The following is a 24817-nucleotide window of genomic DNA, read 5'->3' as shown; positions in this document are numbered from 1 at the left end:
AGGGAGGTAAACATGGTTAAGGGTTCGGAGTGAACAGTCATGCTGTTATTAAAGGGCTCTTCTGTTGTACCCCTGACAAATGTTATACCGCACATGCAATAGTAAATTCCGTTGTACTTGTGTAAATCACTTGCACAATGACTGATCCGTCATCCTAACCTGCAAGACCTCCAGCATAAACAAGTGTTTTACACTCTCTGATTGCATGCCAAACTGCATTTCGTTGTCTGAGTACTTGTACTTTGCGCAATGACAATAAAGTTGAATTTGATCTAATGTGATCTTATACAAAACAACATGCACTTTTTTCCGTGCGACTGTATTCCATAATGCGCCGAAACCAAGGCGCATGTTGACGACGGTTTACGGTAGCAGGAAGTTTCCGCCATACATGCCCGGGGCTGCCTGGTAACTCGGCGTGCTTCTGGGCTGCGGCGATCGCTGAAGGGTGACCTTCTACGCCACTCTCCTTCAAAAGCTTGCTTTTGGTTTTTCTTTTTCTTTAGATAGTGGATATGGAGGGCGTGGCGGGCGTAGATAGCCCGGGGATGCGCTGGGTGTCGCTGTGACTAGGGGCAGATCTCGGCGGCCAGCTGTGGGGCTGTTGCGGACAGATAATGCTCGGCAAACGGTCGGGGGAGCAGACAGACCGGCCGATACTATCAGTGCGGCATTAAGCTGTGGCTGTAAATAAACGTGCATCCTGTCTCACTGTTGCTCGGATTACTTTAGAAAGACCTTTGAGCATTCTGAGCGCACGGTAGTTACCATGAGCCCGGGAATCCTTGCGGGCTCGCTGATTTGGCAGGACAGCAGCCGGCATGTGGCTCTCAGGCTGGCGCCGCTCCTGCGGCGGACGCGCTTTGCTTCAGCAGCCGCCAGCCTCGGAGCACATTCACGGCCAGCACCTGGGCCCCGGACTCCCCTCGGATTAAGGATCAGGGGCCGAGCCGCCGGAAGCGCGTCCGGGCTGCTGTCGGTGTCCGGCCCGGGTGCTGGGCTCCGGTGCCACAGGCTGGCAGCCCCGTCACCTTTCTGGCTTTCCGCCTGCTTCTACGGCACACCAGCCAGACAGGCGCTGGCAGGGCAGCAGGAGCAGCAGAAAGGGGGCGTCAGAAGCCAGCCGCCGGTGCCGGCGAGCGCAAAGATCCGCCGGTTACCCTCCGACGACCTGCGCAGGATCCTGCGGCTCGCCCATCCGGAGCGTTGGAGGCTGACAGGTCGGCTCTCCTCCCGGTCGCACACGGCCCCTTAGAGCGCTTTTGCTTTCCTCTTCGGTGTACTCTGGTGGTTAGGTGTAATACTCATTATTCTGGTATGTAATCGTTAGTTTTAATATGTAAAGCATGCATATTTCTATAAATGGACATTGCTTTTTTTGTCTGTAGTTTTTAACGAGGTAGACAATTTGTAGGTAAAGAATAAAAAGTAACCCTGTAGACAGACTTTCGCTTTGTCTGGGTAGGAAGTGAAGAAGGTGGGGGTGTATTAGCTCCGTACCTGGTAACCCACCCCCAGCAGAGGATGAGAAATGCTTCGGGTTATTACATTTCCCGTGTTTACATACACGGCGATAAACTTTTATTATTTCCATCACTAAGTCAGACTTTCTGAACTGCCGTACCAACAAGTGCATACAAGTCCGGTGCGCAGGCATCAGGGCTGCGGCTGCAGGCAGACTGGCTGACGTTGGCGTCTCCGCCCTCTTCCCCAGCGTCTGTGGGCCTCCTCCTCGTCTCCAGCACGGTCACCATGTCGGCACCCTTCTTCTTGGGCCGGGTGATCGACAGCATCTCTACGAGCCCTGGGGCAGAATTCAATGCCTCGCTCACCTCCCTCTGTGCCATGCTGACCGGGGTCTTCCTCATGGGGTCTGCCGCCAACGCTGCCAGGGTCTACCTCATGCAGATCTCTGGTGAGCCCTCGCCACAGTCACTCGGTGGGGGGGGGACAGGGGTTCAGCGCCAGTGTTTTTACTTCTAAGAGCTCCGTCTGTGTTAGTCTAGTATGCATTACAGTTAAAATAAATCATTTATAAATTTAAGGTCAGCTGTGTCCTGTACAGTGAACACGGCCTATATGATTGTAACTGATTCTTAATTTCAAGCTTTCACGCCTGTTTTTATATGTGTGCAAATGAAGCTTGCATCGCTGTATTTCCTGACGCAAACTGACCGTAACGAAACTTGTCTTGTCTGTGGTAATTTTTCCAGGAGCGCAGATTGTGAGAAACTTACGCGAATCCCTTTTTTCCTCGATTTTGAGGCAGGAGTTGGGCTTCTTCGACGCGACGCGCACCGGCGAGCTCATTAACCGCCTGTCGGCTGACACGGCGCTCGTAGGGCGCTCTGTCACCGACAATCTCTCCGACGGGCTCCGAGCCGTCGCCCAGGCAACGGCAGGAGTCGGCATGATGGTGAATCTTTAGAGAATTAACCCAAGGCTGTGAATCCCCTTTGTTTATTTACCATTTATTTATATATTTAATAAACAAAATACTGACTTTTTGCATCACGTTCACTATTCATATTTTCCACATCCCACTCATATATTTGACACCATTGGCTTGTAAGAAACCTGAATTTGTTTTATTAAACGGTGACGTTCGCAGTTATTCCTGATTCTTGGCAGATGCAGCAGTTAATTACTCATCTAGCCTTGCAGAAATTCCCGGGCTTCCTTGAGGAAATCCCCCAGGACTCCTGTGCGTAGTTTCTGGATAAATACGTTCGACCAAAGTTCTCTTTCCCGTTTCTTAGTCAGGTGAATAGTGCCGATGACATTCCCTTCGATTTGTTTATAAACGGAGTACACAGGTAAAATGGCTATGTCACCGAGCGATTTTAGTCACATGAGAGGAAATTTTCATTTTAAACATGAAATATTGCTAATGTGTCTGGGCACAGTGTTGATGTGGACGGCACATCTTCCTGTTCTTGCGTCCTCTTGTTTGACGAGCCCTTGTTGTGGTCTGGGTTTTAACTCGCACCTCCTTCCTTGCCCTCCTGCTCCTCCAGTTTTACGTCTCCCCCAGTTTGGCTTCTTTCGTGCTGATGATAGTGCCACCAGTGGCCTTCCTGGCTGTGGTCTACGGGAGGTACCTGCGCTCCCTCTCCAAGCGCACACAGGACGCCCTGGCAGATGCCACGCAGGTGAGGCGGAGCACGCTGACGCCGTCCTGCACTGTAACAGTGTCGATCCCGGCCCCCGGTAGGAGTAATGTGTGCCCCCGCCCCCCACAGCTGGCCGAGGAGCGAATCGGCAACCTGAGGACGGTGCGTGCCTTCGGGAAGGAGCTGGCTGAGGTGGAGAAGTACGGCGAGAAGGTGGAGAACGTCCTGCACCTGGCCAGGAAGGATGCTTTGATGCGGGGGGGCTTCTTCGGATTGGTACGTCCCCGAAACGTCCTTCCATGACAGTGAGAGTCTCCTTGTCTAATTAGATGTCATCAAATAACTCGCCTGAAGCTCACTGTCCTCAGACAACTGGGCAGGTTTGAGTCATCGGCTTCCTAGCATCTGTTTAAAGTGGATCGTTTGTATAAAGCACTGTTTCGTGTACGACCCTGTACAGCGGGGTTTCCCAGTCCGGTCCTCAGGGACCCACAGGCGGCCATGTTTTTGCTCCCTCCCAGCTCGCAGTATGTGGGCCCCCGAGGCCTGGATTGGGAAGCACCTCTGTACAGGATAAGCGATGTGGATGATGCACATGCAGGTAGCGGCAGGTGTGTGGTGGAGCTCCCAGTGCTCAGCTGTAGGTCTGTGTCCCTGCAGACTGGCCTGAGTGGGAATCTGATGATCCTGATGGTGCTGTACAAAGGCGGCCTCCTTATGGGCAGCGAGAACCTCACCATGGGCGAGCTCTCCGCCTTCCTGATGTACTCCTTCTGGGTGGGAGTCAGTGTGGCAGGTATCCGCCCTCCGGCGTCCCCCCCCCCCCGACACACAGACCTTTCAACAATATTAAATGTAAGATGTTTGTTAGCTGTCAGCAGGTTAGGACACTGTCTCTGTAATTAGAAGGTCAGGGGTTAGAAACAAGGCCCTAAACCCCCTCCCCCATTTTCTCCTGGGATCACAGTGTCACGTGACACCAGGCTGGCTGGTGATGGTGGCTGTTTGTATCCTTTGTGCCACTGAGCCTGCTTGTCCTTCTGCAGGTCTCAGCTCGTTCTACTCCGAGCTGATGAAGGGTTTTGGTGCAGGATCTCGCCTCTGGGAGCTTCTGGACAGAAAGCCGGAGTTTTCCATCAGCGGTGAGTCACATGGCAGCACCTGTATTTCTCAGTCACTATTTGCTTGAGCGAACTACAAACAAGGACTAACCTGTTTCACTAGTTCCTTGTAGTTACTTGGTCAGACCGCGACTAAGATACAAAAGTTTTGGGTTTACATGTTTTCTACTGGCCTCCTATCAAATCTCAGTCCAGCTAGGTTCTTCATAAAAAGGTTTTACCCCCCTGACCTGGGAGAGTCAGCCGGTGGTTTTGACTGTGACCCCCCCCCCCAACCGCAGAGGGTGTGGAGCTGAGGCCGGAGCAGCTGCGGGGGGAGCTGGAGTTCCGTGACGTGTCCTTCGCCTACCCCACCCGCAGGGACGCGCCCATCTTCCAGCACCTGGACCTGGTGGTACCAGCCGGCTCGGTCATGGCGGTGGTGGGTTCCAGCGGCACGGGGAAGTCCACCCTGGTGTCTCTGCTACTCAGGCTGTACGACACGGACTCGGGTGAGGCTCTGGGGACATCATCATCATCATCATCTCTGAAGCAACGTCATCGTCATCAGGAATACTGGCAGCACCAATCCCATGCAGACAAGTCCATGAGTTCAGACTCTGGGGGGGTGGGACACAGGGGCTGCAGTTATTCTTGTACCTGAACACACAAGTGTTAGCTTGGTGTTAAGGCACTTAAGCAACAGCTAGTAACCATATAAATATGTAGCCCCGGACCGCGGTAAACGTGAGTGTGGAGTAGAGCTCTTGCGATTCTCACAGGATCGATCACCATCGATGGCCACGATATCCGAGACCTGAGTCCCTATTGGCTGAGAAAGCATATTGGCACCGTCAGTCAGGTGAGGCTGAGGTGCGTTCCCACAGATACTGCGTTGCCATAGTGATCTCCGGCTGAACGCTGACTCGGCTTCCTGCAGGAGCCGGTGCTGTTCTCCTGCTCCGTCGCGGAGAACATCGCGTATGGGGCACCGGATCCCAGCCTGGTGACGGCCGAGGAGATCCATCAGGCCGCTCGCATGGCCAACGCCTACGACTTCGTCCAGGACTTCCCCCTTGGCTTCGACACCATGGTGGGTGAGAAGGGCGTGCTGCTCTCAGGTGGGTCCTGTTGCCATGGTTTCCTCCAGGGGGTGGGGCTTATGTTGTACACTTTCTCCTGTGTCATCATACCAGTGATCCCAAACTGCACAGTGATTTGGTGAACCTGAAGGCATCAGAAATAAAAAGCTGTTAATGAGCCTTTAAAGATGCTGAAGCTCTCGCTATGTGGCTGAACCATTCGAGAGAAAATCACTTGCACACTTAATGCCTTGAATCCTGGACATTGAAGAATGGACTCGTCGGCTGAATGTTTAAGGTTGAGCTCCCTGGGCGGCTCTCCTGTTGTACCCTTAAGTGATAATTACCCAGCAGGATGACAGTTGACCGCTTTCGTTTCAGGGGGTCAGAAGCAGAGAATCGCCATCGCCCGAGCTTTGCTGAAGGTGCTCTCGCTGCCGCCCGCCCTAACCCTAACCCGCCTTTACACTGATGTCTGAAACTCATGAGTCGTGTTGATCAAATTCTGTTTTTTTGTGTTGCACAGAACCCTAAAATTCTCCTGCTGGATGAAGCTACCAGGTAATGTTCCTGTCTCTCCTGTGGCTGCTTGTACATTTTAGGTAATATCCCCTATGAGGAAGCCACATGCCGTCACCCAAGATGTGCATCCCCTCACGCCTGCCTCCTGGTTCCCCCACACGGCCGCCTCCCGATTTCCCCCCCCCCAGCATTTCAGTTTGAGTGATCCTCTTAAGACACACATGACTGTGGAATCTGCAACCCCTTGCTTCCAAATTGCCTGACGAACAGCAGGTGTCGTGCCGGTTAAAAAGCAGTAGACTGGTGCTGTTGTCGCCACCTTGAGCAGAGTATAAAGCTGTGCCCCCCCCCCTACCCCCCCCAGCGCCCTGGACTCGGAGAATGAGCTGCTGGTGCAGGAGGCCCTGGAGCGGCTGATGCACGGCCGCACGACGCTCATCATCGCCCACCGCCTGTCCACCGTGCAGAGCGCCGACGCTGTGGCGGTCCTGGGCCGGCAGCGCGTGCTGGAGTGTGGCCCCCGGGTCCAGTTGCTGGCTGACCCCCATGGCCACTTCAGCAGGCTGATGGAGAGGCAGGCTTTGCTGCAGAACAGCCACAAGCAGACGCTGTATGAGTAGAAGCCCCCCCCCCCAATCCATTTCTCTATCTACATTTTATACAATTTCTACTTTTTTGTACTTGCTGGAAAAACTTGAAGTGGATTATTATTTTTATTGTTTATTATCAGTTTTTTTTTTTTTTTTTTTAAAAAAAAAAGGTTTTCAGGGAGGGCACCTTTAAGGGGGGGTCCCTCACTCTCCTGTACAGATCTGTAAATGACTCCCATGACTCCTGGATACAGTCTGGTGGCCGCAGAGAAAGATGGTGCACATCTGCTATTGCGATGTAGACCTACACCCAGCATGGGGGGGGGGGGGGGGTGGAGTGTGTTACTCTCTCTGCTAACGAGGCGCCGTTAACGTAGCCAACACTGTGTTACTCTCACTGCTAACGAGGCGCCGTTAACGTAGCCAACACTGTGTTACTCTCACTGCTAACGAGGCGCCGTTAACGTAGCCAACACTGTGTTACTCTCACTGCTAACGAGGCGCCGTTAACGTAGCCAACACTGTGTTACTCTCACTGCTAACGAGGCGCCGTTAACGTAGCCAACACTGTGTTACTCTCACTGCTAACGAGGCGCCGTTAACGTAGCCAACACTGTGTTACTCTCACTGCTAACGAGGCGCCGTTAACGTAGCCCCCCCCCCCCCCTTGCCACCATTCAGTTTTTAAAGAGTAATTAACGCTCTTCTGATTCCTGTTAGTTACTGATTGTTTTAGGGCTCGTTCCTTTTCACTCACTCCATCTGTGTCATAACTGCCCAGGCTGATGTGCTGGGGTGGGACATGCAGCCGGTTCCGGTTCCTGCTGTGTCCAAATGGGCCGCTAATGAGCCCCGAATATGGCTGTTTGTGTCACATTTAACTTACCACCCAGGAGGAGGGTCACGCTCATGTACAGCAACTGCTCCTAGTGCCGTACCATGACGTAGGAGTGAACCCCAGTTGAAGGCATTAATTATGTTCCGTAAATGATTGGATAGAGGAAACTTTAAAGTTTTGGACTTAAGTGATGATTAGTGTGTAATGTGGACTGTGGACGGCCCAGTCAGGGCTGATGAGGGGTCGGAACAGGGGGCCAGTGAAAAGGGGTCCCTGCTGGGCCGGGCTTTACTGGTATCAGCAGGTTTCACCAGGGGTGCTGTCCCGGGTCCCATCTGGGACCAGAAAGGCGGGTTTCGTTCCAGATTTAAAGACTGGACCGGCACTGAGAATCATAAAATGTGACCAGACCTACTGCTCCTCTGCAGAGATCTGATCGAGAACCAAAAACGCTGTCACTCCAGCAGAGGAATGTTCGTGATTTTTATTCTTATACTCAAGTTCAGAATGTGCTTTAAAAAATTCAGCTATTTCACAGTAAATGGCTGTATTTCGGAAAAAAAATTACTGCGGTTGACAAATGTCTATTTTTAAGAGTTACGATCCGTGGAAGATGATAATTATCGGAATAAAGTTAATTTAAATCAAAGATCTATTTAACAAACATAAAGATGCCTTTTAATTTGTATTTTGTAAAAATGCGTTTGTAATGAGACCTTTTCGTTTGTCTGGGTGATGGTTTCTGCTGCTTGGGTTAACGCTAGACAAGAGACTTACACCGAAGATTTAAATATGACACTTAAAAATGTAAGGAGTTTAAATAAATGTATACCATATATCTATGTTAATGATGGTTAATCAATTAATAAAATTATTAAGTATAATTGTTGACTACGCATTATGTTTTCAGAAATGTTTGTTTTATGTTACTAAAAGATCTCAACATATTACGTGAAAAAATGCTAACCCGCGACTGGTAATTGATCCGGTTAGCCTGTTATTGGTTGTTTTGTGTCTAAACACTAGAGGGGGCTGTAACTTTTCCAAAAACGACCGGGACTAGTCACATACACGTGTAGGAAACGATGGCCGCTTAATTTTGATGGCATTTTTAATTTGTTACCTTTGCTGAAATATGTTAGTGACTGTTAACAGCTGCTTGGTCTGTGTTTGCCTGACCCCAAACTCTCACTCTCTTTTATATACATTTTTATCAGCTACAATAAAGGACTATCGTGGCTTTTGTAAAATATAAGACTCTTGACTTTGTAAGCTGTACGACTAGTTATGTAACTCCTGTACTTTTTGGTAATTCAAATCAGACGTCTTGGATCAAAATCACATGGGCGCAAGATGGCCAATCCAGTTGTGGAACACGAGTAATGCCAAAGAGTTACCGCCTACTATTGGTTGAGTCTCCTGCCCATTATCCATCAAATATCGCGACTGGCTGAACCTGGCACGTTGCTGCAGTTCTGTCTATCCGCATTGTATGTATAGTCAGCATGCTTTCCGCGTTCATGTTAATTTAGTGTGAACGGATGACTTTTGTAATGAAACGACTTTGATGCAATGTTGGATGTCCACCACAAGGGGGCTGCAGTTTTTTTTTTCTGAAGCTGTGAACTGGTAACACAACACTGAAACTATTCGCAAGTTCAGTAATCTATATTAAGACGGTCTAAATACAATATCAAGCTGCTTCTCCTGTTTTGTTAAAGGACACAGTTCTTAGACTAAAAGTGCCAACTCTGTCATTGAACCGATTTACATTTTCATCTTTCTTTGATAGTGGCTAACCGCACGTTCCCCAAATAGATGTTCCGGCCGGCACTGCCTCGACTTCAGAAGCACAGATATCCATACCACAGTACGCTACGGTACAAATCCCACCCGTCGCGAGGGACCCTGGGGGAGCAGAGGTCTGCCAGGGGTAGTATGGGGACAAGGTCTCAGATGGCGGCCATACTTTTCCTTCCGTGGCAATCTTTGTGTCACCGGGAGAGAGATGGCCTCCATCCAGGGAACCTCCCACCGAGGTCAAAATTCACCCAGAGGTACATATGAGGACTGAGTCATGAGCCCCCACCCATACAAAAATACTGACTCAATTAGCCAATCACATCACACCTCCATCGAACATAGACTTTGTACGGCTTTTGAATATGTTATGAAAGTCCATTTGTAAAATAGATGATAAGGTAAATCCAACAAGGTCAAGGAGACTGGTCGTCCTTGAGAAGGACAAGATTTACCAATGAAATATTTATGGTGCTGGGACAGCACTCCCTCCCCCGAACCCCCCCTTCCAATTTGTGCAGCCAGCCATGTGCCTCAAATGGCCCGAAGACAGAAAAGCTCAGATGTCTGCTAAATGTTATGCTAATACAGCAAATATCACTAAAAAATTAAAAAGAAACAAGATTTGATAAGCAGTGAGCAGCCTTGACGGAATGGGCTCATGGGGAAGGTGTGTGTCAGGTCTGTGAGGCCGCTCCGCAGACCCCCCCACGCTCCGCAGACCCCCCCACGCTCCACAGACCCCCCAGGTGGTGGTGCTGATCCTGTCACTCATGCTGGGGATGTGTGGGTTATATATAGCCTCTGGCTGTTGTGAAAGCCATCTGTGAGCCGTTAGCGCTTAGCGTCCCCCAATCCTCTGACATCCCTTATTTTGAGTTGCCATCGTCCCTGACAGCTGCTTCCACTGAAAAGGCTTCCCTGTTCGCAAGGGACTCTGGGTAAAAGGGGGCTGCTAGGATTCCGTTATACGTGTGACTGCGAGAAGTCAACAAGACCAGCAGGGATACACACACCATGGGCCACAAATGTCCTTTCAGTTTGGGCAGTGAGGGTGTGTGTGTGTGTGTGTGTGTGTGTGAGAGAGAGAGAGAGAGAGAGAGAGAGAGAGAGAGTGAGCACAGATGTCAGGTGTCACATACCGCACCTCACAAATGACATTATCTATCAGGCCGGGCTTTGAATGCACAGAATGAAATCTCTTCATTTGCGTCTTGAGTTACTAATCAAGGGACTGACAGGCTTATGAAATAAAACAAACAGCTGGCAGCATTCTGACTGTGTAAGGGCTGTATTAACCCTCGACTGACACGGGGAGGGAGGGGGTGCTCCCACAACCTATCAATGACATCCTGACACTGCTCTGTGGTCCAATCGGGGGCCAAGGTCTACTCAGGCTTATTTGGAGACACAGAGTTGGAATGAGATGATGTCACCAAGGTAACCTATTAATGGTAAACAATGTCATCAAATCTTTATGGCCACCCATTGGCTGAACACCTCCGCACCACATCACTCTAACAGGACAGACAATGTGCATCCCAGCACACATCCTGGATGAGCAGGAGCTGGATTGCTAGGCGACTTCCTCCCTCGCCAGTGCGGCACGTTGTAGCTGGACACCTACTGGACCATTTAAGGTCTAAGTGAGGTACGACAACAGTTCCTTGTTACGAGATCCCCAGCATGCCTTAGAGAAACACATAAAGCAAGAGAGATTATAGCAACCGTATCGTTTAATAAGGATAAAACCATAATACACAGAGTACTACTCTCCTGAGTAAAGGGTGAGCCATCAGCCCTGTCCTTTTTAAAATGCGAGAGTTACTCCGCATGTTGCTATAACAACAAGCTGACAGGCAGTCAGAAACTGGCAAGTCAGTTGTCTTCAGCTGTTAACAGCCACAGCTGCCTGCAGTTTTTTGAGCAGCTGAGTGAAGGCACACAGACTCTCCCAGCTGCTCTGCCCTGAACATAAGCTCTGGTTTGCTGTAGCCTCGTCCCAGTGCTACCAGAAGCGGAATTACCCAAAATTCCTCCAGGGAGGTAATTGCTTAGCAGCGCAAAGAGAGCGTTTTGTGTATTATGGTGTCATTTTTTCTATAGTGGCCACATCCCAAGCCTTTGATACACCTATAAGAATACGGGGCGGTTTTTCCTGACACCCCAGCGTCACGCAAAGCCCGAAAACCCGCCGAATCTTTAAATTGCTGTGTGTGCGTCCAGTGACGGACCAGCATCCTATACAGGGCGCCCAGCAACGGCCTGGTACAGCCTCCAAGTTCACTGCTGCCCATATAATACAATTTACATTTTCCAAGTAAGATATTTACATTTATCTCTAAATACTCATTCGCTCCGCTTAAACCGACCGCAGGAACTAAGAAATTGGTTCTCTGCTAAGGTTCTATGAATCTCAAACTTTTCCCCGGGGCAAAAAAACAACGTTAGCCATAGAAATTCATTTTATGTCTAGATTTTTCAGTTTATAATTAATAGTCTTAACATTCCTACAGAAAAATCTAACGTTAGAAGATTTTTCTCTACCATTTGCCGTTTATCGTATATTCCTTGGAAAAGATATTTTGCATGTCTTCAAAGCACGAATCGGATGTGAAAGAAACTTCCCGTAGCACTCAACAACACATACAGGCTGCAGTGAAAGATTCCCACAAGGCAAATCATTTTTTATTTTTAAATAAAGAAAATAATTACAATAAATCAAATCGTTCCTGTTCAGCCTGCATTTCTGTTACATATAAGGGTCAATTTCCAAGTACTATTTCAGAAAAAAAAAACATAATAATGTAATCCTGAATGAATTCCTGCTTCGGTGCCTCCCTGAATGAAAGTGCTGCTGGACACACTTGGTGTCCCGATCTCACACAGTCCTTCGCAAATCCTGCGACGGTCACGGTGACACCGAAGGCGCGGCGAGTCTCAGTCAGCAGCTCCATCCCTCCAGGCGCGCTGCATGGGGGCAGATGGCTGCCGCGTCTTTGCCTTTCTAAAATAGACAAGGAGGGCTAAATTAAGGAGGTCCACAATAAATTTATCTTTTATGGATTTCTCTGACGCCCTTATATGGGTATTTTTAGGTCGAAAATGGGTGCATCCCTTCCTTTTTACAACTCGCAATTACCGGCTGTGTCTTTCTGCTATACAGCTTTGCTGGATAAACAGCGTTTAACTTCCTTGGAAATGGGACATTTTGGTGTTTCCCTGGTCATGATTTGGGGTGATTTTGCCTCGACCATTCAAATAGCATAGTTGGTGAAAACATTACAGCGGTTTCTTGGAGAAATGCAGGGATCCTGCTCATCAGATGATGTACAAACTTGTCTAGTCTGAAATAAAATTTATTTCCCACGTACACAAAGGAAGCAGAGGGAATTCAATGTGACCTTTATAACAAAGAACTAATAGTAGGATATTCTCATGCCAAGATATCTCTGTCTTTTTTTCTCGTAAAAGCATATGAAAAAAAAATCAAAAGTGGAACCAAAACAAATCTACACTCCATGTATTAAACTGAATTTTAGGAGACACATTTGGAAAAGGGTCTGTTAATTAAATAGGGTACTGTGTTATTCCGTGGGTAGTTGTGAACTGACTCCCAAACCATAACTGGCGGGGCTCTGTTTGCCGCCACCTGACGCTCTCAGCCCCACACATTCACAAACCGGAGTTTCACTGATAAATACAGAGGTTAGACATATCACTTAATACCCCCCAGCCCCGACACCCGCTCCCTTCACTGCATGACTCATGCAGGCCATGCAGAATTACGCGCAAGACCTCCGTGCGGAAAAGGTTTGCATGCGGTCTTTGGACAGCAAGGACTATAAAATACATCCAGCGAAAAAAATATGTGACGTGCTTCATATGTATCGTGAAAAATCAGTTTCATACACGGGAAAGAGTCAACACTCATTTGAGTTCGAGCATCCTACTGATAAATCTGCCATGCATTTGTAAATTTGTCGCAATGGCAAGCGAGAATAATACTTCCGAGGAACTGTGTCGGATATAAGTTATTTTCCGGGAAGTATTGAAATATTTACCCTGACATAAATACACAAGCCAGCAAAATTCCCACGTACATCTCCGGTACAGACGGGCGTATCTTCCTTACGCGTAATTTCAAATCTCATCTAACCCTGCGGTAGCAAAGAGAAGAACCAGCCCACCAGATTTAACCCGTTGATATAAGAAGTAATTTAAATTATTAAAATAACAAATAAAAAAATAAAGAAATTAACTGAAATGAAATTAACTTCTTCTGTTAAGGTGCGTTGTTGGTCGTTTTCCTTATCTACACATCATAGGTGAGATACCAAAACAAACCGCTCCTTCTGATAAGGAAAAAGTTGGAGGGGGGGGTGTGTTGTATGCGGTAGCTGCAACTGTCTGGTGCACCATGAAAGAGCAAGACAGGCAAGGAGGGTAGGGGGTCTCCATATACGGCCCACGTCGGGACTAGCGCTCCATATATGGATGGCCATGCGCACTTCGAACCCGGGCGCCCCACCGCCTACATGGGAAGCACCCTGCGTTCACCCTCCAAGAACCAAATATGGATGAAGGCTGGGATGTATTCCAGGGGAATACATAGGCATTCTTGACGTTTAGTAAGGAATAACGCCGAAAGGCGTGAGTATATAAGCTTCCCCGGGATCAGGGTGTCACTGTAGCTGGAACCAGCAGCGGTTGCGTTCTGCACTCTGAGCTTCGTCTAGGACAGGAACCACCTAAGGTAAGAACACCGGCATGGACGGCAGGCGGCTAAGCGGACCCGCACTCAACACAACGCAAGCACCGGATTTTTTTTATTTTTTATTTTTTTCTATTGAAGATTTTTTTTTTCTTTCTGATATCATCCTTGGACACGATTAATTAATTATAACACGATAAGAAAGGGAATAACATTGCAGTTAGACTTATCAGTTAAACTTTGTTTATTAATACCTTTTACATCTGGGAAACTAGAATGGTATCAGGGCTCAAATTATGATGGACCGGGACGCGCAAGACGACCAACTAACAACTACTTTCGGATTTAAACAAGAACAATACATTTATCAATAAAGTATATCTTATCTCAAAGTACTATTATAGGCAAATATAGAAATTATATTTGTAAGTTGTTAGTGTATGCAAATATTGCTAACAAATGTATTTTAGGTTATATTACTGACTATGATACGTGATTACAGTACAACTTTGAATAATAGCATCGTTACATATACAATTCTAACTAAGACACAACTGTAAGACAAGTTGTAAGTGAAGTTATTCTAAACCAACCTAGCGGCAAAGCAAAAGCTTTCACCGCACATTATTGAATTGGCGATGATAGTGGAAACGATCTAGACTTTTAACAAGTTAGAAGACGAATGTCGCGACAGCAGTAACAAATTATCCGCCAGAACGGTACTAAACAACAGGTGGATGTCAAAACGATTAGCGACTGAGAACTAAAACGTGCACGCATCCAAAACTGAGATCCTGAAGTCGTCAGCATTATTGCTCGGAACTTTCGTAGCTTTAACCAACTTCTAAGGAAGTTTTTACTATCCACACCGGTGCTTCTTGTGCATCGTGCGTGTAATTATTGTCTGTATTACGTGATAAGTCACGATCTACATTTGCTTCCTTTCAGAACCCACCAAAATGTGCGACGACGAGGAGACTACCGCCTTAGTGTGCGACAATGGCTCAGGACTCGTGAAGGCTGGCTTCGCCGGCGACGACGCCCCCAGGGCCGTCTTCCCCTCCATTGTCGGCCGCCCTCGTCACCAGGTGCGGGGAAAATCGACATCATAACACTCTCTAAGTGTAATCTACTACAAACACCTGCCAATTATACAGATCATTTCAGTTAGTAATACAGAAATCATGCTTTACGCAAACAGTTTTTATGTTCCTGATTCAAGACGCGCATCTTTCATCCCTACAGGGTGTCATGGTGGGTATGGGTCAGAAGGACTCCTACGTAGGAGATGAAGCTCAGAGCAAGAGGGGTATCCTCACTCTGAAGTACCCCATCGAGCACGGTATCATCACCAACTGGGACGATATGGAGAAGATCTGGCACCACACCTTCTACAACGAGCTCCGCGTGGCCCCCGAGGAGCACCCCACCCTGCTCACTGAGGCCCCACTGAACCCCAAGGCTAACCGCGAAAAGATGACCCAGATCATGTTTGAGACCTTCAACGTGCCAGCTATGTATGTGGCCATCCAGGCTGTGCTGTCCCTGTACGCTTCTGGCCGTACCACTGGTAAGAACTCACATGTGGTGAAATGTGTTGATAAGGAGAACATGTACAATAAGTAAGGATAATTCAGAGAGCTGAAACACACTTTATCACCAAGATTACTAAATTCCGCTGTTTTACTGAAATATAATCTACTTTTCAATCAGTTTTAATTGTAAACTTTTAAGAATTAAGTGCTCCCGTCAGTGCTTCAAGGCGTCTGCTGTCCCACCTGATGTGCATTTAGGCTCAGAAATGATTTCCGCTCTTAGGTATTGTGCTGGACTCTGGTGATGGTGTCACCCACAACGTCCCCATCTATGAGGGTTATGCCCTGCCCCACGCCATCATGCGTCTGGATCTGGCTGGTCGCGATCTGACTGATTACCTCATGAAGATCCTGACCGAGCGTGGCTACTCCTTCGTCACAACCGGTATGACGTATTCTAAGCGGAGACTCTGACAGTTAACAAAGAATAGCATGATCTATCCAAAAAAGCGAAATGCCGACTACATCTGTATATGCAACGTTTACGTGCTCCTATTAAATGCAAGTATGATAGTTTACTAATGATGAAACTCCCCGAATGACGTCATATCTCGAAGTTCTGGGCTCTTAAAACATCTGATCGATATCTTGTCCATCACAGCTGAGCGTGAGATCGTGCGTGACATCAAGGAGAAGCTGTGCTATGTGGCCCTGGACTTCGAGAACGAGATGGCCACCGCCGCCTCCTCCTCCTCCCTGGAGAAGAGCTACGAGTTGCCCGACGGTCAGGTCATCACCATCGGCAACGAGCGTTTCCGTTGTCCCGAGACCCTCTTCCAGCCTTCCTTCATTGGTCAGTATTGAGATCGGAATCCCACTGAGAGCAGTTTGCTGTTTTTATATATTCCCACTAATTGCAAATCTCCGGCTTTAATCTGAACAGGTATGGAGTCCGCTGGTATTCACGAGACCGCCTACAACAGCATCATGAAGTGCGACATTGACATTAGGAAGGATCTGTACGCCAACAACGTCTTGTCCGGTGGTACCACAATGTACCCTGGTATTGCTGACCGTATGCAGAAGGAAATCACTGCCCTGGCTCCCAGCACAATGAAAATCAAGGTAACGCACATCTTCATGCTTATGCTAAGGAGATAATCGATTGAGAGGGACAGGCTTCTTTGCACCACAATCTAATCCTCACCTCTCATAAATATTGTTTTTATCTGCCTAGATCATTGCCCCACCTGAGCGTAAGTACTCCGTATGGATCGGTGGCTCCATCCTGGCCTCCCTGTCCACCTTCCAGCAGATGTGGATCACCAAGCAAGAGTACGACGAGGCAGGCCCCAGCATCGTCCACCGCAAATGCTTCTAAATCCGCGGTCTTGTCCTGCGTCTACCTGCTCAGGATCACGCTGTAGCGCCACATTGCTGTCATACTGCAGTTGTGTACCGATGTATTTTTGCAACAGCGTGTTGGCCGACGGAAATGCCAACGGAACACCAAGAAGAACGAGAACAAACGAACCATGTTATTAAACATGTGAATGTAAAATGTACATAAATATTAATTTATTAAAGTCCATCATTTGCTATTTTTGAGAAGGTTTTTTTCTTGTTAATCTGACGAAATGTCTGTCTTTCCTCATACATAAACAAAATATAAAGAAATCAACAAAGCCAAAACACACATACCAATAACTGTTAAGTATCGATGATTGTGTTTGATAATGTTTATTTCTTGTAGAAGTAGTTTTATCATCGCTGCCAAAACCGCTTCGGATAATCCCTTGGGGGTGGGGGGGGGGGGCGGCTGCAGCCATTTCACCATTGAATGGGGCTTCAAGACTAAACAATCCATTCATCACGATACGCCATAGTTTTCTGCTAACAACATGTCAAATTAAGCAGAGGATATAAACCAACTAGGTACATTTTTACCCTTTAAATAAATATTTCTTTTAATTGGTAATTATACACACTTCTTTAAAACAAGTTAAAATGTTTTATAAACTAATTATATTGTTATATAAACCCTGACATTAATTGAACTAAATAATAAATCACACGGTGAGAGTAAATGAACCCCAGACGCAAACCATACGAAGTAACCTTAACAGTGCCCACTGTCCATTTGGCTGACGGTACCGGTCGCCCTAACATCATCAGCTAACTATATTTGTACAGTAAAGGGGCATTGGCGGCAGCATTTACAGTGGCGTAAAGCGATCCGGGCGCTGACTCCAGCGGAATGCGCGCCTCTTAGCGGCCTGTCAGGGAGCCGCTCTCGCTCCCGCACCGCCTGGCTCCGCCTGTCACCTTTCGCAGGTCTCAGGCAAAACAGGCTGACACCTTATACCGGTATATGTGCACCTGCAGTGTTTCCGTACACATTCATCAAAGTAATAAACATGAAAGTCTGCAGCGCCAAACAAATATTGTCGCTTTGTCACTATCTACTTATTAAAAACAAGCTTAACTAATGAACACTTTCATTGCATATCATATAGTAAATAATTAATTTTATTAATCTATCCTTTATTTAACTAGGTTCCAATGAGATACATTTCAGGATGGGCAGCAAAATAAAAGTTTAACATAAAAGTACAAACAGAAACAGATAACACTACAAAAGCATGCTAAAACAAATTTAAACAAAAACAGGCTACATCTTAATATTAAACGAGCTACTGCTTTCATATTCTCACTATACGGTAGGCGTACATTTATTTTTGTGAACTCGGTTAACACGACCGCCTGTGAGCAGAGCCCAAGTAGAACATTTGAAATATGTTTGTCCTTTTTGCATAAAATCGTACCCAGGGAGAACAGACACAGCAGACCGCCCGTGTTTTAGGTAACCAGAGCCAGCACGTCCCGTTTTTAATCCATGTCACCTTGGAGCCGATCGCTGAGTGCTGTGTCAGGGGCTTTTATGAAGCTCTGATCGGGCGCAAAGTCCTTACTTGGGCGCAAGACCGAGGAAGCGGGAAATATCGTACTAGGGATTTGTGAATTAATCTCCGCAGCGTTAAATCTCTGGACGGGGCGGGGCGTAGCGGGGAGGGGCGGGGGCACGCGCAGGGACGTCAGCTCGCCATCTGCTTGCGCATCGCTTCCGCGCGCTGCCCGTCCGGTAAGCAGCGTCTCTCTATTTATACACTAATGTACAGTAACGCGAACGTGGCGGTTTATTTATACAAAGTGCAAAGGAGCCGTCTGGCTGCAAAATCGTCTCTTAACTTGACGGTGTTGCGTCGGTCCGACGGGGAAATCGCGTCGCAAAGGGGGGGGGGGGGGGGGGGGGTAACGTTTCGTAAGCGAAGCTTCGCTGCGGTCAAACGTCGCGTTTAAAACGAGAACGAACGTGTCGCTGCAACATATTGGCGTTACATGCAGGGGGCGTCGAAGCATGATGTTAAAATAAGTACATTTGTGGCGAAGAAGCGGTCCTGGCGCGTAGGATTATTTAGACGCCATTTCTGAGCAGTCATGTTTAAATGGGCGTGTTTGGGAGGGGGCGGCGCTGTTTCTACTTCCCCTATTGGTTTCCTGTTGTGGTGGGGGCGAGTACGTCGCGTCAATGTTTTGGTTTAAATGTCTAGCGGGATAATGCATTTAACCCGGGGGTGTCCGATTCAGCTGCATGGTTCCATTTATCCAAGTTGTTAGCAAATGTGCTTTAGGGAACCCCGGGCCGCAGACGCTCGCAGGCCAGTCAACTTCGTCAGCTGGTTGGCGTGAGATTTTAAATTAGACACGTTTACATGTATGTAAGAGTTTTATTTACTTGTAAACCGTCTGTATGGTTTGCGTGAGATTTCTTGCGTGAGTGTCACGCCAGATGTGTCGGAGATGGCAACCTTGCGCTTATTGTATAAAAGTTGATGCTGGCAAAATGTGACCTATATTATTTGATGTCTATTACAGGCACCAAACGTAGATTGGAGGGTTTCGTTCGTTGAAAGACAGGTATGGTGACAAAGAAGATTAGAAGTGAGTATATGAAGAAGTTCAAGGACCCAAAATGGGACACATACACAAAGTGTTACGAGGACTTGCTGAAATACAGGCTGACAAGGAGGCTTTTGGAGCAGAGCCACCGGCCCTGGTTTTGGGGCGGCTGCGAAAGTGACTCTGATTCCAGCGACAGGTCCACGCCACAGAGCAGGAAGAAAATGTTGCCGAAGACTAAAGAGGAGATGCCGCCGGGTTCGGAACCGGAGCCTCTGGCACCACAAGAGCCAGAGAACCAGCCGGGAGAGGTGAAGGAACCGCAGGTTTGCGACCCTGAAAAAGGCGCACTAGCCGAGGCTGAGAAGAACCCACAGACAGGTTTGTAGTTTTTTTTTTGTGATGCGTGAAAGATTTGGCGTGTTTGCTATTCTACTGGAATATTGTAGCAGTATTGCATGTAATTAACTGCAGGTACAACACGCTGTGTCATTTTGTCGTGATTTCAGCTGTACAAGCCACTGTGAACAAGGACCCCACAAAAAGACATGAGCGAGAGCTGATTGGGAAAGAGGGCCTTCAAGCTGCCCGCCTAGACGACCAGGGTGTGATCCAGCCCCGTCGGCCGCGAAAGTCCACTAGGGCCAAGAGCCAACCGCGGGAGGTGACCGAGCCCGACAAGGAGAACCGGCACCCGTTTGCCTTGTACGGCAGCGGGGAGAAGCAGGCAGAGATGGCGGCCAAGAGGACGCACAACGTGGGACCTTGTAACTCCACCAGGGAGGTGAGGTTATACATCTCAGCAGCAGCTTTTTGGATCTGGACTCCGTTTGAGGGTCACGTTGGTGTCAAGTCATACGTTTGCCCATGAGATTCACGGTTTTTTACCTCTAATCAAGCAAAAAAAGTTTACTTCTGTGCATGATTGGCCTGCTAAAATGGCCTATCCGAGTTCACATACAAAATGATGCCGTCCTCCTTGGTCTCCCTGGATTTTTTTCCGGGCTATAAAGGTTTATGTCCGGGGGGGGGGGGTCTCTGCTGTGACCCCAGGTAGTAAAGTAGTTTTGCAACACTGCTCTCAGTTGCACTCAAAGTGGCTGAGACAAGTCAACCAGATGCGTTTCGTGAGTCATGGCATCCGGGATTTATGATATCAAATAAATGGTCAAACTTCACTCAGACAATGAAAAGGTCCATACAAGGTCTATGCATTGGTTTATTTTTTTTGCAGTGTTTGGACATCAGAAAGTGTTATTTTTGTAATAATCATAATGATAAAAGCAAAACATATGGACATATGGAGTCTTTGTTTGATGGCTCAGTTTCCTGTCAGCCCACCTCCCTGTTACCTCTGCAGATCGGTTGACGTATATGAAGTCATTTGTTAATGGGATGCGACCTTAGGATTCTGTAATCCGCATTACAGGCTGGCATGATGTTTGCCTCTGGAAAGAGGTGCATAAATCCTCCTGAGTGCAGTGGCCTACAGCGTAGTGTCCTTGTTGGATGTCACGTTTACATGTGTTTTTGCCCAGATTCATGCGTCGGCTTTACGCGCCAAGACCAGGCGGGAGGTAGAGAAGCAGCTGAAGGCCGAAGGCCGGCGCAGAGCCCGGTCAGCTGACGTGGAGGAGAGACACCACACCAAGCTGCTCCCTGACTATGACCCCTGGATGACTGAATACATGCGCTGTTTCTCAGCACGGTCGCGGTAGGATGCAACACGACGGGGCGGGAACATGTCAGCTGAAAGCCTCTCTGACCAATCAGAGGCTTGGATTCCTGGCCACTGGTACGCTGCAGCCGACAGTTTGTGATCTTTTAAAATGTGATTGGGGCGATGGGGGTGTCTCACCTCTGTTACCCATTTCCCTTTTTGACCATTCCAAAGTTTGTTGCTGTCAAAACAGACGACAAATATGCGTTTTTAAGCAGAAACACCAGACATCAGAACTCACACAGCAATATTACAAGCGCATTCATTTCAGCATGATAAGAAACCCTTTAAAAAATTTTCCTTTTATTATAAACATTGTTATTCTTATGTGGGGAGTTTATATGCCTGAGTTTTGAAGTTTAAATTTTTTCTAAAATGTTGCTCTCAGGATGAAAATATAAAAAATGTTCCTTGATTTGTGTAGATGACTGAAATTGCACAACACTTCATGTATCACTGATCGCGTTCAGAGAATAGTATGATTTAGACAAAGCATGTCTGTATTACCTAAATCAGAGGACTGAACATTCCTTGAAGGCATTCAACGTATTCATCCATCCATCCATCCATCCATCCATCCATGCAGGTGGCCACCTTCTGTAAGTGCTTATCCAGCACAGCACTTTCGTGTGTCTGTGGAGTGTATCCTAGCACAGTGCCGGCGTGCGCCAGTGGAGCGTATCCCAGCACAGTGCCGGCGTGCGCCAGTGGAGCGCATCCCAGCACAGTGCCGGGGTGTGCCAGTGGAGCGTATCCCAGCACAGTGCCGGCGTGTGCCAGTGGAGCGTATCCCAGCACAGCGCCGGCGTGTGCCAGTGGAGCGTATCCCAGCACAGCGCCGGCGTGTGCCAGTGGAGCGTATCCCAGCACAGCGCCGGCGTGTGTCCGTGGAGCGTATCCCAGCACAGCGCCGGCGTGTGTCCGTGGAGCGTATCCCAGCACAGCGCCGGCGTGTGTCCGTGGAGCGTATCCCAGCACAGCGCCGGCGTGTGTCCGTGGAGCGTATCCCAGCACAGCGCCGGCGTGTGTCCGTGGAGCGTATCCCAGCACAGCGCCGGCGTATCCCAGGCAATATGGGACAGGAGGCTTGTCTGCTTGTTTGCGTTTGACACAATGTGTTTATCACACACCTTTACCAGCTAATGAATTACAGATTTTGCATCGATAAACTTACCAAGTTAGATAGCGGGAGCTTGGCTACTCTTAGTAGGGCCTTTGTTTACGGTAACAATCGGGGCTTACAATCGTCGGCACATTTACGTCTGTCCTTCAGTGGTGTTTGACTCGGACCAGGAGGCTTTTTATTCAGTGATTGTTGATATTTTTCTGTAAAAAACGTTATAAATCTGAACTTCTCTGATTCCATGTTTTTAAATTTTTGAAAAAAGTAGAATGTATTTTGTGCTTTTATGGTGTATTTATTGTATTTGTGGTTAATGCACTTTGCTAATGTGACTGAATGTTCGCCACGTTGCCCTTCTTTGTTTTTTCGACAGAAATGTCCTTATTTTGACATGACTTACCAACTGTGTAAGCAGACAAGTGTCGAGTCGAATTTACCAGCCCAGTGCAGTAGCTGTTTCTCAGAAGTTAAACTATTATTAGCATATACAGCTCTGGAAATAAATAAGAGACCACTTTATATATATTTTTTAATCTGCATTTTTAAATCCTGGTTTAATCCTGGCTTTGCTGGCAGGAGGCTGCGCTGAGCAGCAGGAGGGTCAGTGTTTCTGAGACGGCAGGACACAGAGGTGAAGCAGGAGGCACTGGGAACGAGCAGAAAGCAGCCTGGTAGAGGGCGGAAGCAACTGTCTAATGCCAGAGGTGATTGTCAGTCTACACAACAGTGCCTCATAAATCAGAGGGTGACGTCAGGTGACCTTCGGAAAGAATGGGAAACACTAAGTGGTGTGAAGTCCACTGCTAGGACAGTTCACAGCAGGCTCTTAGAAGCAGGGTTGCAGACCCATAAAGAAAGAAAGTAGCCCTTCATCAATGGATCATCCAGAAGTCAGGCTGGAGTTTGCAAAAAAAAATGTACATTTTAGTCAGACACAAACCATAAATTGAGAAATGAGTGAAACTGAAAATTTTGCTGTGGCAGCTTAATTTTTTCCAGAGCTGTGTTTCTGGTACGAAGGGCATCTTGCGCAGTCGTTAGTGTCTAAATCAGTCCGAAAGGCTGCCAGATTTAGTTGGAGTGGTGTTCTCTCAGATTTAATGCAAAATTTATTCCACCTGCGATTTTAAATCTCATATTACTGAGGCTGAAATAATTATTTGCTGGTCCTTCTGAAGCTTGATGCTGAATTCCTTCCCTTTTTGTAAAATTGATGGCGTATCATTTTTGAAGATGTTAAAAGGTTTATTTCTGTGTATAACTGGATACCTCAGCCAAGTATTACATGGTTTACCACTTTACCTACTTTAATGTTTAATGCTAATGTTATTTTAACTTTTTTGCAAGCAATATTGTGTTTGTATTTTAAATTCCCGCATTCCTGTCATTACGTGTTTTTATTATTATTTATGTCAGACTGAAAAAGATTGTTTGACCTCAAAGGAGAAAAGATATATATATATATATAATGCTTTAGATATTAGAGTGGGTGACAATCGTATATGCAGTTTAGAGTATATTTTGGGAATGATTTCTAGTTGGATGTTTGTACTTTACGAAGGTTCTTTCTGCTTAGGAACCAAACTTGCTGTAGTCTGTGTAACAGAAGAAATACGTCACGCGACATAATACACCAGCACCTACTTCACACCAGCGTAATCGATTAAAAAAAATAGCCTGTGATTTTACACCCTTAGGCGTCACTCATTCCGATATACTGCTTCTTAGAACACCCTTTTCTTGTGGGAATGCTCAGAAATATGCATTCTGATTCCCTCTAAATCTACCGCAAACTCCCAGAAGATATTAACCACATTCTTTTAATGCAATGAATGGTTGTATTTCTAAATGGCATCTGTGAGTGCGCTGTGAGAGAGCAGGACACTCAGCAGCGGGACGATGGTGCCGCGCCGGAATGCTAAAGGCCCGCGACGTAGTGGTGTAAAGGGTGTTCATAAAGACGTTTCAAAAGCCTGGCAGCCGGACAAGGCTGTGAGTGCGATAAGCGATGCCAGTGGCGCATGGCATGGAGGGGGCTGTATTTGTGCCCATAACGCGCAGGAATAGCTGCATGCGTGCGCAGTATTCAGCCAGGCCCAGTATGCTTCGTTATCGATTGCAGGAGAAATGTCAGTGTTTACATTTTTGACTTAAACATTCTGTACAGGGATTGTGGCATGGAACACATGTTTGAAATAAATTACATTCCAGCTGTACTTTGTGTCTTGTTCTTATGAATAACAGCTTGTGTCAAACAAATCCGTATTTTTAAAAGCTCCAGATATTTATTGTATTTCCAGAAGGTACAGCGGTGTGGGAAGGAGGCCGATATTAATCATAGCCGATGCTATATACAGACTTTGGCATATTGCATAAAATCCGGAGACCTGTTTGCCATCTTTGCCACCATTCCATGTCTCAATGCGCAATTATTCCTAACAATTTTTTTGAGCTGAAAATGAAAAGTGTGGAACCAGATTCCTGTCCAAGGGTTTAGCGATTTCTCCAATGCTTCGCCATAGTAAGCATCGGTCCAGCCTGCTATGTCAACACAACCAAATAATCCCCAGCTTGGAGGGGCCGACTCGACGTCCGGATGACAAAATCCCCCAGTGTTATTTTTTGCCTGCGACAAGCCTTCTAATCTGCCCTTGGGGAAGAAGCCATGGATGTCGATTCAATGACGGACGGAGGTGGCAAGTAGAACGGACACAGGAAAG

At 47.4% G+C, this 24817-nt stretch overlaps 3 protein-coding genes and 1 long non-coding RNA gene across 6 annotated transcripts; 3 read left to right on the top strand and 1 right to left on the bottom strand.

The window, feature by feature from the left end:
* Positions 1 to 355: 355 nt before the first annotated feature.
* Positions 356 to 8129, top strand: abcb10 (ATP-binding cassette, sub-family B (MDR/TAP), member 10). Its single transcript, XM_049007900.1, has 13 exons — positions 356 to 1220; positions 1715 to 1915; positions 2214 to 2416; positions 3018 to 3152; positions 3243 to 3389; positions 3774 to 3909; positions 4160 to 4255; positions 4516 to 4725; positions 4996 to 5075; positions 5154 to 5334; positions 5677 to 5720; positions 5822 to 5856; positions 6182 to 8129. Exons 1-13 carry the CDS (start codon positions 770 to 772, stop codon positions 6435 to 6437), a joined length of 2175 nt encoding a protein of 724 aa, XP_048863857.1. The 5' UTR covers positions 356 to 769; the 3' UTR covers positions 6438 to 8129.
* A 3570-nt stretch (positions 8130 to 11699) lies between these two features.
* Positions 11700 to 13449, bottom strand: LOC125738963 (uncharacterized). The gene is made up of 2 exons (XR_007396942.1): positions 13110 to 13449; positions 11700 to 12052 (listed from the first exon to the last, which is right to left on the bottom strand). It is a non-coding gene; the product is annotated as an uncharacterized LOC125738963 (long non-coding RNA).
* Positions 13450 to 13643: 194 nt separating this feature from the next.
* Positions 13644 to 16895, top strand: acta1b (actin alpha 1, skeletal muscle b). Its single transcript, XM_049008514.1, has 7 exons — positions 13644 to 13801; positions 14708 to 14847; positions 15005 to 15329; positions 15578 to 15739; positions 15956 to 16147; positions 16238 to 16419; positions 16532 to 16895. The coding sequence occupies exons 2-7, from the start codon at positions 14719 to 14721 to the stop codon at positions 16673 to 16675; spliced, it is 1134 nt and encodes a 377-aa protein (XP_048864471.1). The 5' UTR covers positions 13644 to 13801; positions 14708 to 14718; the 3' UTR covers positions 16676 to 16895.
* A 1133-nt stretch (positions 16896 to 18028) lies between these two features.
* Positions 18029 to 24313, top strand: ccsapb (centriole, cilia and spindle-associated protein b). Of its 3 annotated transcripts, none has more exons than XM_049008362.1 (4): positions 18029 to 18157; positions 19231 to 19635; positions 19764 to 20038; positions 20793 to 24313. In XM_049008362.1, exons 2-4 carry the CDS (start codon positions 19275 to 19277, stop codon positions 20970 to 20972), a joined length of 816 nt encoding a protein of 271 aa, XP_048864319.1. In that variant the 5' UTR covers positions 18029 to 18157; positions 19231 to 19274; the 3' UTR covers positions 20973 to 24313. The 3 variants fall into 3 exon arrangements, with proteins under 3 accessions (XP_048864319.1, XP_048864318.1, XP_048864317.1); XM_049008361.1 differs by lacking the exon at positions 18029 to 18157 and adding an exon at positions 18365 to 18436; XM_049008360.1 differs by lacking the exon at positions 18029 to 18157 and adding an exon at positions 18607 to 19069.
* The last annotated feature ends 504 nt before the right edge of the window (positions 24314 to 24817 follow it).

This window comes from Brienomyrus brachyistius, chromosome 3 (genome assembly GCF_023856365.1).
Source record: "Brienomyrus brachyistius isolate T26 chromosome 3, BBRACH_0.4, whole genome shotgun sequence".
NCBI lineage: Eukaryota > Metazoa > Chordata > Actinopteri > Osteoglossiformes > Mormyridae > Brienomyrus > Brienomyrus brachyistius.
The sequence above is the reverse complement of the archived record's forward strand: the minus strand, read 5'-3'. Positions and strand labels throughout refer to the sequence as shown.

Excerpts from the sequence above, each read along its gene's own strand:
- abcb10 (XM_049007900.1), top strand. The coding sequence starts at position 770 with ATGAGCCCGGGAATCCTTGCGGGCTCGCTGATTTGGCAGGACAGCAGC. Across the intron at positions 1,916-2,213 it reads CTACCTCATGCAGATCTCTG|GAGCGCAGATTGTGAGAAAC; the intron begins GTGAGCCCTCGC and ends TAATTTTTCCAG. Across the intron at positions 4,726-4,995 it reads GCTGTACGACACGGACTCGG|GATCGATCACCATCGATGGC; the intron begins GTGAGGCTCTGG and ends CGATTCTCACAG.
- acta1b (XM_049008514.1), top strand. The coding sequence starts at position 14,719 with ATGTGCGACGACGAGGAGACTACCGCCTTAGTGTGCGACAATGGCTCA. Across the intron at positions 14,848-15,004 it reads TCGGCCGCCCTCGTCACCAG|GGTGTCATGGTGGGTATGGG; the intron begins GTGCGGGGAAAA and ends TCATCCCTACAG. Across the intron at positions 16,148-16,237 it reads CTTCCAGCCTTCCTTCATTG|GTATGGAGTCCGCTGGTATT; the intron begins GTCAGTATTGAG and ends TAATCTGAACAG.
- ccsapb (XM_049008362.1), top strand. The coding sequence starts at position 19,275 with ATGGTGACAAAGAAGATTAGAAGTGAGTATATGAAGAAGTTCAAGGAC. Across the intron at positions 19,636-19,763 it reads TGAGAAGAACCCACAGACAG|CTGTACAAGCCACTGTGAAC; the intron begins GTTTGTAGTTTT and ends TCGTGATTTCAG. Across the intron at positions 20,039-20,792 it reads CTTGTAACTCCACCAGGGAG|ATTCATGCGTCGGCTTTACG; the intron begins GTGAGGTTATAC and ends GTTTTTGCCCAG.